At 46.0% G+C, this 16,921-nt stretch overlaps 1 protein-coding gene across 4 annotated transcripts in view; it reads left to right on the top strand.

The window, feature by feature from the left end:
• RALGPS1 (Ral GEF with PH domain and SH3 binding motif 1) overlaps nucleotides 1-16,921 on the top strand; it is a 123,697-nt gene that overhangs the window by 94,209 nt on the left and 12,567 nt on the right. For 3 of the 4 annotated variants that reach the window (XM_087704744.1, XM_087704741.1, XM_087704743.1), the window contains exons 12-15: nucleotides 363-430; nucleotides 12,826-12,952; nucleotides 14,965-15,116; nucleotides 16,756-16,807. In XM_087704744.1, the coding sequence (XP_087560870.1) occupies nucleotides 363-430; nucleotides 12,826-12,952; nucleotides 14,965-15,116; nucleotides 16,756-16,807 (399 nt within the window). The remainder of the gene's footprint in view (nucleotides 1-362; nucleotides 431-12,825; nucleotides 12,953-14,964; nucleotides 15,117-16,755; nucleotides 16,808-16,921) is intronic. The other variant, XM_087704745.1, reaches the window with a different exon arrangement.

The raw sequence follows: 16,921 nt of genomic DNA on the forward strand, positions 1-16,921 counted from the left end.
AATAAATACAGATAGACTGCCTCTATTTAGGATTTGGAAACTGACAATTTGTACATTTAAAATACTGAAACTGACCGGACCAAGCACTGCGTGCCTTACTGCTTGTTAAACAGCTCTGTAAAAAGCCACATCCAGAAAAGATAAGCGCTCCGCGATATTGAGAAACCTCTGTTTAGTTTCATGGGATAAAACTGTCATAGCTTCAGTAAAAATTTACTGTGTCCAAAGAATTCATGAATGCAGCCAGACTGAGCGACGTTTCCTGCCTGTAACCGATAATGCAAGATAACAGGTCTGTCCTATTTCGCCTTTGCTTAAGCCCAGCTGCCGACTTTTCATGCCATTTTTCTCTGTTTTTCCAGATTGTCCTTAAGAATCGAGCCAGGAAACAGTTCCCCGCGGTTGGTCTCATCGAAAGAAGACCTCGCAGGTAAATTTCCAACGTTTGCGCTGTTCCGAAGTTCAGTTTCCACAAACAAACATTCTTCCTTGAGGTTTTTTCTTTTGCGATTCGCCATCCTGGTTTCTCTCTACCAAACCATCATAATGTCGGCTTGGCCTCATGGATGGATGGAGGGTTGGGCGGCTTCCATTGGTGTTTAGAACAAGACCTCAAGAAAGCGGCAGATGATAGATAGATATAGTTTTAGATAGATAGATAGATAGATAGATAGATAGATAGATAGATAGATAGATAGATAGATGATAGATAGATAGATAGATAGATAGATAGATAGATAGATAGATAGATAGATGATAGATAGATATAGTGTAGATGGATGGATGGATGGATGGATGGATGGATGGATGGATGGATGGATGGATACTGTAGATAGATAGTTACTGTAGATAGTTACGATAGATGGATGGATGGATGGATGGATGGATGGATAGATGGATAGAGTGAGATTGATAGATACTGTAGATGGTTAGTTACTGTATATAGTTACTGGAGATAGATAGATAGATAGATAGATAGATAGATAGATAGATAGATAGATAGATAGATAGATAGATGATAGATTGATTGATTGATAGATTGATTGATAGATGAGATAGATAGATAGATGATAGATAGATAGATAGATAGATAGATAGATAGATAGATAGATAGATAGATAGATAGATAGATGATAGATAGATATAGTGTAGATGGATGGATGGATGGATGGATGGATGGATGGATGGATGGATGGATGGATGGATACTGTAGATAGATAGTTACTGTAGATAGTTACGATAGATGGATGGATGGATGGATGGATGGATGGATAGATGGATAGAGTGAGATTGATAGATACTGTAGATGGTTAGTTACTGTATATAGTTACTGGAGATAGATAGATAGATAGATAGATAGATAGATAGATAGATAGATAGATAGATAGATAGATAGATAGATAGATGATAGATTGATTGATTGATAGATTGATTGATAGATGAGATAGATAGATAGATGATAGATAGATAGATAGATAGATAGATAGATAGATAGATAGATAGATAGATAGATAGATAGATAGATGATAGATAGATAGATAGATAGATACTGTAGAGATAGATACTGTAGATGGATGGATGGATGGATGGATACTGTAGATAGATATTTACTGTATATAGTTACTGTAGATACATAGGTAAGTAGGTAGGTAGGTAGATTGATTGATTGATTGATTGATTATAGATAGATTATAGATAGATTATAGATAGATAGACAGACAGACAGACAGACACTTGATGGATGGATGGATGGATGGATGGATTTATATATTCTGAAAAAAACACGTTTCCTGATTCCAATATGTTTAAAATTGCATTCTTTGACGAAGAACAAGACCTTCCAAATCCACAGTTAGAAAAACAGAGCTTCTGCCAATGGGCTTATCATCTTTAAAATGACGCAACAGGAAAAAGGGGATAAGGAAAGAGGAGGAAAACCAGCAAGCTCTTAGCCACCTCGGTTTGAAAATTCCGGGCAGTCAGAATAACATACGCTCAACCAGAAACATTTGGCACCGATGTGAGTTTCGGTAGCCAAGCCTACCTCCTTCCCTGGACCACTGACCACGCCGGAATAATTCTGGGTGGCATCCCTTCAAGAGCCTCTTTGTTCAGCTGATTTTCCACCCTGCGAGCCACTAAGCTGGCCTCGCTGCTTTTTTAACTGCCGATACGGTAAAAAAGCATAATCCGAGGCCTTGAAAGTCGGTGCTCTCGCTCACCGGTCTGCGTGGGGTGCAAACTATTACCCAGGTTATGCAAAACGAACCGATCCATGCCACTGGCATTCCAGCAAATGTTCAAGGGATGGTTTTTCCGGAAGCCGCCTGGACAGCTGTCCCATGAAAAATCAGCACTGGCTTGACCCACTGGTCTAAATTTAGCCATGACAACATTGATATCATCGTTAGCTTCTTCCATCCATCTCATCGAGCAAAAGTTAATCCAGTGGTAGTCAACCTGGTCCCTACTGCCCACTAGTGGGCGTTTCAGCTTTCATGGTGGGTGGTAGGGGTTTGCTGTTACTCTGCTTTATAAATTTTATAAGGTAAAGTTACTTCCCTACTTTATAAATCACCATTACTGTGGAACCGGTGGGCGGTTAAATTTTTTTATTACTAACAGAGATACAAAAGTGGGAGATAGGTATAAAAAGGTTGACTACCCCTGAGTTAATCAATAGTCTAAATATGGGGGAGATACAGTTGGTGGAGTTGGGTTTATTTGTTTGTTTGTTTGTCAAACATATACAAGGTAACAGGTATAACTATGAACATAAACATGAACAAAGGAAGTAAATACAGATAAATGGGGACAGTGGGACAGGGACGGAAGGCACACTGCTGCCCTTCTGCATGCCAATTAAACACCTCTTAGGAATGGGGTGAGGTCCACTGTGGACAGTTTAAGGTTAAGGTTACCACGTGTGTGTGTCTGTGAGGAAGTAACAACGGAGTCAGGTAGAGCATTCCAGGCGTTGACCACTCTGTGGCTGAAGTCGTATCTTCTGCAATCGAGTTTGGAGCGGTTTACTTGAAGTTTGTATCGATTGTTTGCCCGTGTGTTATTGCGGTTGAAGCTGAAGAAGTCGTTGACAGGTAGGACGTTGTAGCAGACAATTTTGTGTACTACGCTTAGGTCAGATCTTAATTCTGGTTTGTCCAAGCCCAAAATATCAAGCCTGGTGGTGTAAGGGATTCTGTTGTGAGCAGAAGAGTGGAGGACTCTTCTCGTGAAATGCCTCTCGGTTTATATTACCAGTAGAATACACCTGAAGCTATTTGTTTGTGGCCAATGATGGAGCCAAAAAGGTGGCATCAAAAAGGGGCCTGTAGACATTTTCACGGTCCTCTTTTTGACTCCTGCAGTGTTACAGGTCCTCCATGGAAGGCAGGATGGTAGCCATTGTTTTTTCTACAGTTCTGATTCTCCTCTGAAGTCCGTGTCTGCCTTGTTGGGTTGCAGAGCCAAACCAGACGGTTATGGAGGTGCAGATTTTGCTCTCCTGTGCAGCCCCCTGGCCCACGTTGGAGCAAACCTGTGGTTTGTCAATGAACGCTCCATAAATCAGTCCAAATGAAGATGTTTGTTTTTCCCCAAGCAGCACCGAATTGGTTGAGATTTCCTTTCGCGCACTAATGATCGGTAGAAGTTAGATACCTTGGAGGTCATTTAGAGCCCCCGAAGTTGAAAGGCCAGAAGAGGAAGAACTATGTGGACCTTATTTAAACTATTTCATCCACTCACATTTTCCATTCAGTCGCCCGGGACGAAGGAAGCCATCTGGGCTCGCTCTCAGAAATGCCCAGGGTGGATTTTCTAGCCAAGAGACGGTTGTTTGGGAACACATGACTTCCATCGTGCTTTCTTTCCCCCCCTGGAAAAAAAAAATATATATTTCACATCCTAATTTAAACCAGAGCAGAAATTGTCTAAGATCTTATCCCCTTTTCGGTCTAGGAGAGAGAGTGAGAGGCAGCTAACTATCGACTTAAATTTCAGCTTGGCATCGCGCAAGAACTGAAGCGGTGAGGCTTGCATCGGCGCATCAGCGTAATTCTTGTTGATGTTTGGGGAGAGGAAAAATAAGCACATGAAAATTAGCCTAAAGGAGAGGTCACCTCGGGTCTTGTGAGCGGAATTCTTGGTAGGGGATTGCAAACCTCTACAGAATATGCCAGCCAGTTTCCCACATTTGGTGAATCCCCAAAATGATCATCAAACCAAGCCCGTTGGTGCCCATCTCTATGTGACATAACCTCAAGGTAGCTTAAAACAAGTGCTACATTCATTTAGTGCATCCTCCTCGTTCTCCTCCTCTTCCTCGTCTGTGCTGGAAAGGAGTGGGGTTTGTGGAGAGGAGGAGGAGGACTGATGGGTCCCTGGTGCTCTGAGTTTAGTTGTTTTTTTTTGCAGGCGTTTCATTACCAAACCAGGTAGAGCCGAGGTGGCGCAGTGGTTAAATGCAGCACTGCAGGCTACTGCTAGATCAGCAGTTCAGCGGTTCAAATCTCACCGGCTCAGGGTTGACTCAGCCTTCCATCCTTCCGAGGTGGGTGAAATGAGGACCCAGACTGTGGGGGCGATATGCTGACTCTGTAAACCGCTTAGAGAGGGCTGAAAGCCCTATGAAGCGGTATATAAGTCTACTGCTATTGCTATTGCTATAGTGTCATCAGTGCTGGAAAGGAATGGGGTTTTGGGGGGGGGAGAGGAGGAAGAGGAGCACTGATGGGTCCTTGGTGTTCTTTGAGCATGGCTGTTTCCTTGCAGACGTTTCATTGCCGAACTTGGTAACGTCGTCAGTGCTGGAAACGGAGTGGGAATTGTGGAATGGAGGAAGGAGAAAAGGAGGAGTAAGAGGAGGATACAAAATGTATTCTGGATGGTAGGATTTGCATCAGTTTTGCAGCCAATGGAATATTCATAAGCACGTTTTCGATAATAATAATAACTGCTCCATCACAGAAGGCTTTTTAAGAAGAGATGGGACAACCATTTGTCCAGAATGGTATCGGGTCTTCTGCTTGAGCTGGAGGTTGGACTAGAAGACCTCCAAGGTCCCTTGCAACTCAGGGACTCTGTATCCTGTTAACGTTTTTCCCAAGGTACAGGAAGGGCTGCAGCCATAAATAGATTCTTTTGTTTCCTAGTGTTGTGGCCTGCCAGTGGCCAGCAGAGTTGGCTGCAGAGCCGGACAGTGAGGAGGTTGGGGAGGAACATGGGCCAGTCCTGGGGGCCGAGAGAAGCTCAGGCGAGGACTCTGCGTCAGAGGCATAGAGGGAGCTAGACAGCAGTGAGGCAGAGGAACATCTGGAGCCTGTTCCCAGTGTGTGCATGCGCAGAGCTGCCAGAAGGCAAGAACAATTCAGAAATCAGGGTAGACTTGGGAGTAAGGCCACAAGTAGACGGTGAATGGCCCCTCCCATAGGACATAAAAGAGGAGCGAAAGGGGAGTGGAGTTTGCAGGAGACAATTTGTTCCTTCGGTCGTTTCAAGAGTGGAAAGTTTTGTTTGTGACTATAAGAGACTCTGTGCCAAGTTTTGCCTTGCCCTGTCATTTGGAAACTAGTTATCTGGCAGCTCTCCAAGCGAGATAAGGTTCGTGTTGATGAATATTCCTCTGAAAGACTGTTTGCTAAACCTTGCGGACTCTGAATGGAAGGAATTCACAAGTCATGTAAATAAAAGGGTTTGCTGGGACCAAGACTCTGCTTCTTGGGTCAGAACATCTGGTTCTCTGGGGCGAAACAATGTGACACCCCATCACATAGTTTAGTCCCCATCAACATGACCAGGGAAAGCACCTTCCCATCATCGCCCGGTGAATGTTGACTATCCAATTCTTCTCGTTGGAGAGTTGAGTGGATGCCATGAGCTGGACGTCAGCCTAGTCAAACCTGGTATGTCTGACTCTGGAATTAGAGCTAAAGTTGAAACTCAGAAGGACCTGGTTTGTGTTGTTATTGTTGTTTTGCCTATGCTTTGTTTTTCAAGGATTAGGGAAGAGCCCTTGGCCAGTTGGGGCATTTACTACACTGATGATGTAAGCTGGATGGAACTTCCTTAACTTTGGACCAAAAGGAAAGCATCCTTTTTTTTTTCCACGTAAACAATTAGCCTGACATTTAACTATGGCGTTTACTTTAGAGGTAGCCATGGTTACTGACAAATAGCTTTGTTTCTGGGATTTCGAGTTGCCAATTGTTGACGGCTAGGCAGAATTGTCTCACTGGCTCTCAACTTCCTTGATGGCTTCTTCTCAACTCATCCTCAGGGAGGCCATACCAGAATTCCCAAAGCACATTATCTTCTCCTGTTCCAGGACGTCATTGAATAATGAACGGCCTTAGTCATTCCATCTGATTTCCTAATTCTGCCCCTCATAGGGGTCAAAAGCTTCTATGTTGACTTATTTAACTAAGGAGGGAAGCAACCTAGAACTAAGGAGAAATTTCCTGACAGTGAGAACAATTAATCGGTGGAACAGCTTGCCTTCAGAAGTTGTGAATGCTCCAACACTGGAGGTTTTTAAGAAGATGTTGGATAACCATTTATCTGAAGTGCTGTAGGGTTTTCTGTCTAGACAGGGGGTTGGACTAGAAGACCTCCAAGGTCCCTTTCAACTCCATTATTCTCTGCAGACATAAATGGTTGTGAAATGAAACAGTTACATCATTCTCCATAAATGAATCAGCTCCCACTTCTCATCTCTAAGTCTTTTGGTAATGAACTGTTTCGTTCCGAAGTAATTTTTGATCTCTCTGAGCTTGGTGGTCTTCTTGTAGATGTTTAATGACTCAACTAGGTAACGCCATCAGTGCTGGAAGGGAATGGGCCTTGTGAACTAGAGGAGAAGGAAGACGGAGGGAGGGTAAGGAAGAAAAGGACAACTTTGAGATTCTTGGTGCCGTCTTGAGATTGGCTGTCTTCTTGTGGACATTTCATGGCCCAACTAGGTAACATCATCAGTGCTAGAAGGGTGTGCGTTTTGCTATCTGTTTATACACAAGTGGCTTGCCCTGCTAGTGTTGGTTGTGGTATTGAGTTCTTTGTGGTATTGTTTCCTGCTTGATTGTTGGTCTAGTTCTAGTATGATAGTTACTGTATATAGTTACTGTAGATAGATAGATAGATAGATAGATAGATAGATAGATAGATAGATAGATAGATAGATAGATAGATAGATAGATAGATAGATTGATAGATTGATGATAGAGATAGACAGACAGACAGACAGACAGACACTATGGATGGATGGATGGATGGATGGATGGATGGATAGATAGATGATGGATGGATAGATAGATGATAGATAGATAGATAGATAGATAGATAGATAGATAGATAGATAGATAGATAGACAGACAGACAGACAGACAGACAGACAGATGATAGAGATAGATAGACAGACAGACACTGTGGATGGATGGATGGATGGATGGATGGATGGATGGATGGATGGATGGATGGAATTATATATGCTGAAAAAAACACGTTTCCTGATTCAAATATGTTTAAAATTGTATTCTTTGACAAAGAACAAGACTAGTATGAATCCTGGGGTTAATCTCTGTTTAGCAATTTTCTTGTCACCTCCCATCTCGTTTTATTAGGGGGGGAAAAAAACCCTACTGAATTTCTACTTCTCACTCTTGTTGTTCTACGAAAGAATTGCATAAGTTACTCTTTCTTTCAGGCCCGTGAATGATTATTTCACGGGGAAATTATGCATAGGAAAATAACCAGAAAGAATCCTCTGGGATAGCAACGCTCGTGGTCAGCTTTTTCCAAATGTTCCTGCCACAATTTTTTTTTTTTAAAGTGCAGTCATCAGCGTTTCTGGGTTTAGTCCCCCCCCAATAGAAACCCTTCATAACCATGTTTTACCATCATTTTCACGTTGACGTCAGCGCCGTCCTGACAGTGACACAGTGGGCTAACCAAAAGCAAGCTGCCTTTGTTTTTCCTCCCCTGTATATATATAAAAAAAAGATTGAAAAATCATGTGTTCATGATTAATGAATCACGTCCCCTAGAAAAAAAACTACCATATTTTTCAGACTATAAGACGCACCGGTGTATAAGACGCACCAAGATTTCGAAGAGGTACGGAAGGTAAAAAACTTTTTTGTCCTCCACCCCCCCCCCGGCCCCCAGGAGCACTCTGCAGGTTTCAGCAGGGCTGGGGGAAGGCAAAAACTCCACCGTTTCTTGCGGAAAACAGGCGGAAAACGGGCCATTTTTCACAAAAACGGAGGCGTTCTTGCCTTCCCCTAGTCCTGCTGAAGCCTGCAGAACGCTGCGGGAGGCTGGGGGAAGGCAAAAATCTCTCCGTTTTTCTCCTGTTTTTCGCAAAAATGGGATGAGGGACCAGGGCTTCGGGAGACCAGAAATGGCTGTATTCGATGTATAAGACACACCAACATTTCGACACTCTTTTAGGGGGGGGGTACTTCTTATACTCCAAAAAATACGGTATTCCTGGTTTATGCAATGCATTCCCCCCGTCCCCCCCCCCCCGTCTCTGTTTAAACGAAATGGTTCCCGGAACAATTGACATACAATGTGTAACACCCCCCCCCCAAAAAAAAAAGACCGCTGGGGAATGACAGACTTTTGAGACAAAAGAGGCAGGATGAGAGAATAAAAGAAAATATAATCCCCATTGTTTAAGGACAGGACATCCTATGATGAGCAAGGAGAGAGGAGGGGGGGAATGTTTAAGGAGTCAGGATCCTGTTAAAAGTTCATCTTTCAGTGAAGCTACCCGCCTCGTCTCCAGAATCATCCGATGACAGTTGAAGGAAGGAATCAAAGTAGTTGAGCATTCGATCGCCCTCCGATCTAGCTTGATGTAGAGACTGAGTCTTTAGTAACCTCAGAGGTTTTATTTCTCCCCCTGATAAGTCTTTGGCTTGGAAGGGGGTGGTCCTTGGTGCTCTCTGAGCTTGCTTGTTTTCTCGCAGGCGTTTCATTACCCAGCTAGGGAACATCATCAGTGCTAGGAGGAGGTGGAGGACTGCGGGGTCCTTGGTGCTCTCTGAGCTTGCTTGTTTTCTCGCAGGCGTTTCATTACCCAGCTAGGGAACATCATCAGTGCTAGGAGGAGGTGGAGGACTGCGGGGTCCTTGGTGCTCTCTGAGCTTGCTTGTTTTCATGCAGACGTTTCATTACCCAGCTAGGGAACATCATCAGTGCTAGGAGGAGGTGGAGGACTGCGGGGTCCTTGGTGCTCTCTGAGCTTGCTTGTTTTCATGCAGACGTTTCATTGCCCAACTAGATAACATCATCAGTGCTAGAAGGGGGGGGAGAACTGTGGGGTTGTATAAAGCAGTCCTCGACTTACGACCATAATGGAGTTTTTGTCTACCTACCAAGTCCTTCCCAAGGACCAGGGAGAGGCAGATGTGAAAGCGTTAAAGGTTTTCATCACTAAAATGTAAGCTGTTCCGAGCAAAGCTGCCTTCTGCAATTGACCAAAGGGAATTTTGTCAATGCCACAAGATCCAAGTAATATTATTATGGTTGGTCGCAGAGTCAGCCAGATGTTCAGTCTGGATTTGGCATTTTTGTCTACCTACCAAGTCCTTCCCAAGGACCAGGGAGAGGCAGATGTGAAAGCGTTAAAGGTTTTCATCACTAAAATGTACGCTGTTCTGAGCAAAGCTGCCTTCTGCAATTGACTGATGGGAATTTTGTCAATGCCGGTGGTGTCAGTTCTTAATGTTATCAATTATTTATCGTTCCAGTGTTTTATTGGCTTTTAATGCTTGTAAGCCGCCTAGAGTCGCCTCTAGGCGAGATGGGCAGGAAGCAAATCTGATCCATAAATAAATTAAATAAGTCAAAATTAAGACCAGGCCTTTCTCCTAAGAGGAAACAAACACCCGCAAGAACCCGAGGAGCCAAGTGAGTTTTCGTCAGTATTTCCAAGTTGGCAGATCGTTGCTGGAGCCAAGCCAAGTCCAGGGCATTTCAAACACAGTGGGAAACACGAAGTCTAATTGTGAGGAATTTAGCTCAAACTGCATTTCGAAGTCTTCTGCCTGTAGAGACAGCTGCGCCCGTTGAGTGAAAGGTTCAGCACCTTGGCCCTGGAATAAGTTGGCTTCAGCAAGGATCATCTTCAGCGGAAGATTGAAAACAAACTCCCCACTAACTAAATATTTAAAATCTTCCATCTCTTCAAGCTGGACGCCATTAATTTTCTAATTGCAAAGGCAATTAAGCACGCCGTTTGGTAAATAGAACCACCCTTACTTCATTGCAGTTTGTTTCCTTTGTAAAAAAAAAAAAATAAGAATATTGCTAAGTATTGTGGGGCTCCATCAACAGCTGGATTATGTCAGGGAGTCTTCTGATCTAGGCCTCCCGAGAGCGTGAAGCAACCTCCTTGTCCCAACAAAAAACCCTTTTATTCATTGACTGTGAATTCTGCTCCTTCAGTTCCAGCAAAGTCTTTCGAGGGAGGATTTACGGTCACAGACCTTATCTGACTTGGAGAGCTGCCAAACTTGGCAAAACTTGGCAAGGAGTCTCGGAGAGTCACGAACCAATGAAGCGAACTCATTGTCTCCTGCAAACTCCACTCCCCATCTCTCCCTCTTTCTCCTTTACTCTCTCTCCTTTCCTCTTTCTCTGTCTCTCTCCCTCCCTTCCTGTCCCTCCTCCCTTCCGCCCTTCTTCTCCTTTCCTCTCTCTCCTTTCCTCTGTCTCTCTGCCACCCTTCCTGTCCCTCCCACCCTCTCTCTCCCTCCCTCTCTCTCCTTTCCTCTCTCTGCCTCTCTCCCTTCCTTCCTGGCCCTCTCTCTCTCTCCTTTCCTTTCTCTCTGCCTCCCTTGCTGTCCCTCCCTCCCTCTCTTTCCCTCCTTCTCCCTCCCTCTCCTTTCCTCTCTCTCTGTCTCTCTCCCTCCCTTCCTGTCGCTCCCTCCCTCCCTCTTTCTCCTTTCCTCTCTCTCCTTTCCTCTGTTGCTCTGCCTCCCTTCCTGTCCCTCCCACCCTCTCTCTCCCTCCCTCCCTCTCCCTCCCTCTCTCCTTTCCTCTCTCTCTGCCTCTCTCCCTTTCTTCCTGCCCCTCCCTCTCTCTCCTTTCCTCTCTCTCTGCCTCCCTTCCTGCCCCTCACTCTCTTTCCCTCCCTCTCTCTCCTTTCCTCTCCCTCCCTCTCTCTCCTTTCCTCTGTCTCTCTCCCTTCTTTCCTGTCCCTCCCTCTCTCTCTCCTTTCCTCTCTTTCTGCCTCCCTTCCTGTTCTTCCCTCTCTTTCCCTCCCTCTCTCTCCCTCCCTTTCTCTCCTTTCCTCTCTCTGTCTCTCTCCCCCCCTCACACACACACACACACACACACACACACGTGTAATATATAAATGCAGCAATTGTTGGTTCCGCGTGGCCTTTAGGAGGTCAACAAAGAATGCAATAACATTATTTTCCGTCTATGCTCCAGGGTGCATGTTGGCTACAAGCGTGTAGCTGATTGGCCCTGAAACCACCTTCCAATTTCCAGAATTGTCATCTGTCTGGCTCAAATGTAAAACCTCCCCTCGTTTCCCCCACCCCACTTCACAGGCGCTGATGCAGTGAATTCTTGACCAGCCAGTGGTCTGGCAAATAAACTCAAAGCACATTTTTCTTCTTTTGACATTGATGGTCACATCTGAAACCTTGCTCTCTCTGGCTTTGGCATTGCACATTTGGGGGGGGGGGAGTAGGTTGTTGCTATCAAAGTGCAGCGTTCAAGATCACCAGATGTTTCACTTAATTAAAGACATTACGGAGCTAACGCTGGAGGTGTTAGCACTCTTTGTGCAAAATGGTGTAAAGTTTCCTGCTTGGGACACGGTGGCTCAGTGGCTAAGAACCTGTGCTTGTCGATCAGAAAAGTCGGCGGTTTGAATCCCTCGCGCCGCGTAACGGAGTGAGCTCCCATTCCCTGTCCCAGCTTCTGCCAACCTAGCAGTTCGAAAGCACGTAAAAAAATGCAAGTCGACAAATAGGAACCACCTTTGGTGGGAAGGGAGCAGCATTCTGTGCGACTTCGGCGTTGAGTCATGCCGGCCACATGCCCACGGAGACATCTTCGGACAGCGCTGGCTCTTCAGCTTTGAAACGGAGATGAGCACTGCCCCCTAGACTCAGGAACGATTAGCGCAGATGTGCAAGGGGAACCTTTACCTTTAGGTTATTGCCACCAACGTGATATGTAATGCAGCGTTCAAAATCGCCGGATCGTTTCCGTTTATTAAAGAGATTATGGAGCTGACCCTGGAGATTTGTGCTTTTTTTAAAAAGAAGAGTTTGCACAAATCTGTGCAAAAATCGTGTAAAGTTTCCTGCTGGAGTAGGGGGTTGGACTGGAAGATCTCCAAGGTCCCTTCCGACTTGTTAGGTATTTCAGGAATAAGAGATGGCATTAACTCTGGTGGGCTGGAAGCAGTGTTTGAGAGCACCCGGGCCAATTGCAAAACTCTTGGTTCACTTTTGAACTCAGGCCTTCGTCCAGCTTAAATAGTTAAAGCCAACAACGTTATTGTCTTTGTTACAAGAATCTTACCAGGCTGCTTGCCTTCCCTGGGAACAGCCCAATACCTTCCCCACCCATCCTTCGGGCGGTCAGTTTTTTCTGCCTTTGGCAGCGACGCGATGACTCCAGGCTAGTTCCCTGCTTGACGCCGCCTTCACGTTTCCCAACCCTGCCCTCTTTCTCCCCTCTGTCTCTTGTCTTCCTTCCCCCGCCAGAAAACGTCCCAGCTTTCCCGAGAGCAAAGCAACCCGGCTCCCCTTAGCGATGGGCTTCCTAGCTTAGCATTAATTGGTGTCTGTTTTGTAGGTCCGTCCGAAGTGTCGGCAGCTGTGAGGTTCAGCAGGAGGCCCACCTGTCCAGATGCCTCGGTAGCGGCCAACTTGCACACCCCTCCTGTACCACGACACAGGAAGAGCCACAGCCTCGGAAACAAGTGGGTGTTGCAGAATGCATTGAAACATGCAGCTTAGCTAGAGGTTTTTTTTTGTTTTTTTTTAAGGCAGCCATTGGAAACTTGCTGCAGCCAGCCGCCTCTTTCTTAGGAAGCCGTCTCCTTTACTCTACAGGCAGTCCTCGATGTGCAACAGTCCCATTTTAGTGACCGTTCAGACTTAACGACGGCACTGAAAAAACGTGACTGGCTTTTCCCCACGGTTATAACCTTTGTTATAAGGGACGCTCGGTGGCTAAGACGCTGAGATTGTCGATCAGAAAGGTCGGCAGTTGGGCGGTTCGAATCCCTAGCGCCGCCTAACGGAGGGAGCTCCCGTCACTTGTCCCAGCTTCTGCCAACCTAGCATTGGAAAGCATGTAAAAAATGCAAGTAGATAAATAGGAGCCACTTTTGGTGGGAAGGGAACAGCGTTCTGTGCGCCTTTGGCGTTGAATCATGCCGGCCACATGACCACGGAGACGTCTTCGGACAGCGCTGGCTCTTTGGCTTTGAAACGGAGATGAGCAGCGCCCCCTAGAATCGGGAACGACTGGCACAGATGTGCGAGGGGAACCTTTACCTTTTAACCTTTGTAGCGTCCCCGTGATCAGACGATTGGCTCATACTTGCAATCGTTGCCATGCCCCATGTCCCTTTTGCGTCTTCCGACCCGCAAAATCAACGGGGGAAGCCAGGTTCACTTAGCAAGAGTGACTCGCTTCTCCCACCGTGACAAGGAAGGTCGTGAAATGGGGGCGTAACTCACTCTGTAAAAGTCTCAACGTAGCGGCCGAAATTTAGGGGCTCAACCGCGGTCGTAAGAATGAGGACTGCCTGTAGTTGCTTTGCAAGGATTCTGGTTCCTTAGTAACACATTGGTCTTAGAATTCCCACTTAGGTGGAAATTCTTGTGGAAGTTCTGCGATGGTGCCACATTTTTCCCAAGTTAGCAGATTCCAGAAAGAATTTTTAATTTTAATCTTCATTACCACTCAAGTCAAGGATGGTTCTTCCTATCTGATGGGTGCCAAATTGGCCTAAAGGAAATCAACCTTTCGGTTAGGAATTTGCGCGTTCAGCTTAGTGTTAGAAGCAGGAAGACACATTGCTTTTCCAGCATTTAACCAGTGGAGCGGCTTGCCACTAGAAGTTGTGGGGGCTTCATCCCTGGGAGTTTTTAAGAAGAGACTGGACATGCATAGAATGTCCTACTTGAGCAGGGGGCTGGACTAGAAGTCCTCCCAGGTCCCTTCCAACTCTATCCTGATGGATATCATTGCGAATTCCTATTAACCCAGGGATGAATTCACCATTGCGGAGTCTCGCAATGTGCATCTCTGGCAAAGCAGCCTTTGTAGAAGTGTTAGAAGAAGAAGAAAGAACTTCCATTCCTGGAGGTTTTGAAGAAGAGATGGCACCACCAGAATGGTACGCAGGTCTCTTGCCTGAGCTGCTGGTTGGACTAGAGGACCTCTGAGGTCCCTTCTGTTACCCTGTGAGGTCAAAGTGTCTAGATTTCACTAATATCTGCTTTAAAAAAAAAAAAAAAAAAGCCAATTTGGGGAGGTGGATCATTAGAATGAAGTTCTGAGAAGATGACAGGAGAACCCATCCGGCTGTCTCTGTCCTAAGCCAGTGATGGCGAACTTTTTAGGCACTTGAGTTCCCAAACTGCATGCGTGCGCTGGCTAGCTGGTCTTCTGGAAGCCCAAAGACCAGCTGGCTGGCGCATGGATGCCTGGTTTTTGGCCATTTTTCGGTCCGTTTTTAAGCTGTTTTCCGGTGCCCCAGTGCCCATGAACACCAGCTGGCTGGCGCACTGGAAACCAGAAGAGGAGCTGTCACAAGTTCGCCATCACAGGCCTAAGGACTTCCTGACCCTTAAGAATCCCCGTAGTCCAGGCAGGCAAAATCTGAGCATGAACGGCTGTTTACCAGATGACCTAAGAAAATGTTGCCTCTTTTTTCCCCTCTTTCTTTCTTTTTTCTTTCTTTTTTCCCCCCTTTTCCAGTATGATGTGTCAATTCAGTGTAGTAGAAAGTAAAAGCGCCACCTTCCCAACAGAGAAACAGCGCCACCTGCTGGATGACAGTGTCTTAGAATCTCACAGCCCTGTCAGGAACCATCCGCTAAATTCCATTTTCACCAATGGCATTTCTCTAGGTGAGTATTCGTAGTAGCTTCGGCCAGCCCATCTTCTAGACCACCAACTGGGGGTCCGTGGACCACTGGGGGGTCCACGAGAAAAGTTTGGTGGTCCGCAGAAAAATGATTTGCATTTTTTATATGGCACTAAATCCGGGGCCCTCAAAATACGGCCCCTGGGACGGATACGTGCAATGAACGCTTGTGTTGCTGCAGAGAGTCTCCCCTTTCGGGGTCTTTTTGTGCGGGTCGGAGGGGGGCAGAAATTCCTACTTGGGGTCTCCTTTAGCCTCCTGGTGGGGGGCTTTGGGAGAAGGCTGGAGGAAAGGGCCGCTGGTGACGAAGAGCCGGAGGGCCTCGTTCCAGTAGGACGGCATCATGGCCTGGAACTGGCTGACCATTTCAGCCCGCTGAGCCTCCAGGCATCGGCGCCTGGCCTTGCACTCCCGCGGTTCTTCCCTCTGCTTGGAAAGCCCATGCTTCTAGTCCTCAGTGAGGTGCTTCTGCTGAGCCTCCGTTTGGGTCAGATCCAATTTGAACTGAGCTGTTTTGCCAACTCTTTCTGGTGGTATATTTGGTCTACTGTAGCATGAATTTCTACCCGTGATTACCATTGAACAGCCCAAATGTGGAAATATGCTATCATTCCATTTCATCTAGTCAATCGACCAACCAATCAATCAATCCCAAATGACAGTTCCATGGGCACCACATCAACATTTAGATTACCGGTAATTTAGCCTTCTTCAACAGGGAGGGTTGCTAACTGTGGCTACCATTTGAACAATACTCCTAAGCAATAGACAAAATCTAAATTACTTCATTTGAAAATAAAGAAAAGGAAAAAAAACCAATTTCATCGTTAAAAACTCAACGTTTAAAAATTCCCTTCCGGTGAATTTAATGGGATTGCAGTGTGTGTGTGTGTGTGTGTGTGTGTGTGTGTGTGTGTGAGGTTATGTTGTTGTTTTAACTGAAACCCAGATATAGTTACATTAAACTGCAAATGTATTTCGCAAAACTTGGCCAGGAGTCTCGGAGAGTCACGAACCAATGAAGCGAACTAATGGTCTCCTGCAAACTCCACTCCCCTTTCGCTCCTCTTTTACTTCCTCTGGGAGGGGCCATTCACCGTCCACCTATTGCCTTCCTCCCAAGTTGACCCCTGTTCTTTAGTTCTTCCCTTCGTCTGGCAACTCTGTGCATGCGCACACTGGGAACAGGCTCCAGCTGTTCTTCTGTCTCAATGATGTCTGACTCTGAAGGCAGCTGCTAACTGGCAGACAGCCCTGGCCCCCTCTCTGCCTCCGACACAGAACCCTCACCAGAGCCTTCCCCAGACTCCAGGACTGGCCCATCTTCCTCCCCAACCTCCTCACTGTCCGAGTCTGCTGCCAGCTCTGCTGGCGGGCCACAACAAGAGAAATTGCCCCCCCCCCCCTTCAATGCAATACAGCAGAAATAAGGACAGCTTTAGTGCTTCCTTAAAATATTTCTACATGTAGAAAACTGCAAACCTTTTGTGGCTTGGAGTTTCAACAGTATCAAATCTTTTGGCTTCTATAAGGAACATGACAGGCCTGTCTTGAATGATGATGATGATTATCGCCCACCCCCCTTTCCCCTGCTTTAAAATATTTTCCCTTTTGTTTTGCAGAAAGCAGTGAAAGTTCAGAATTCAGCGAAGAGCCGTCATCGGGACTGGAGAGGTGAGCTTCTCTTTAACGGTGAATGGGTGATGGGACCTTGGTTGCATTTTTACCGAAGTCTCGGATAATATGAATTTACCCGAATTCAGATCGTGGGGGTTAGGCAAAGAAATG

The sequence above is a fragment of the Thamnophis sirtalis genome, unplaced genomic scaffold (genome assembly GCF_051295495.1).
Source record: "Thamnophis sirtalis isolate CommonGarterSnake01/CBP01778 unplaced genomic scaffold, rThaSir2_p1.2 scaffold_2, whole genome shotgun sequence".
Classification (NCBI taxonomy): Eukaryota; Metazoa; Chordata; class Lepidosauria; order Squamata; family Natricidae; genus Thamnophis; species Thamnophis sirtalis.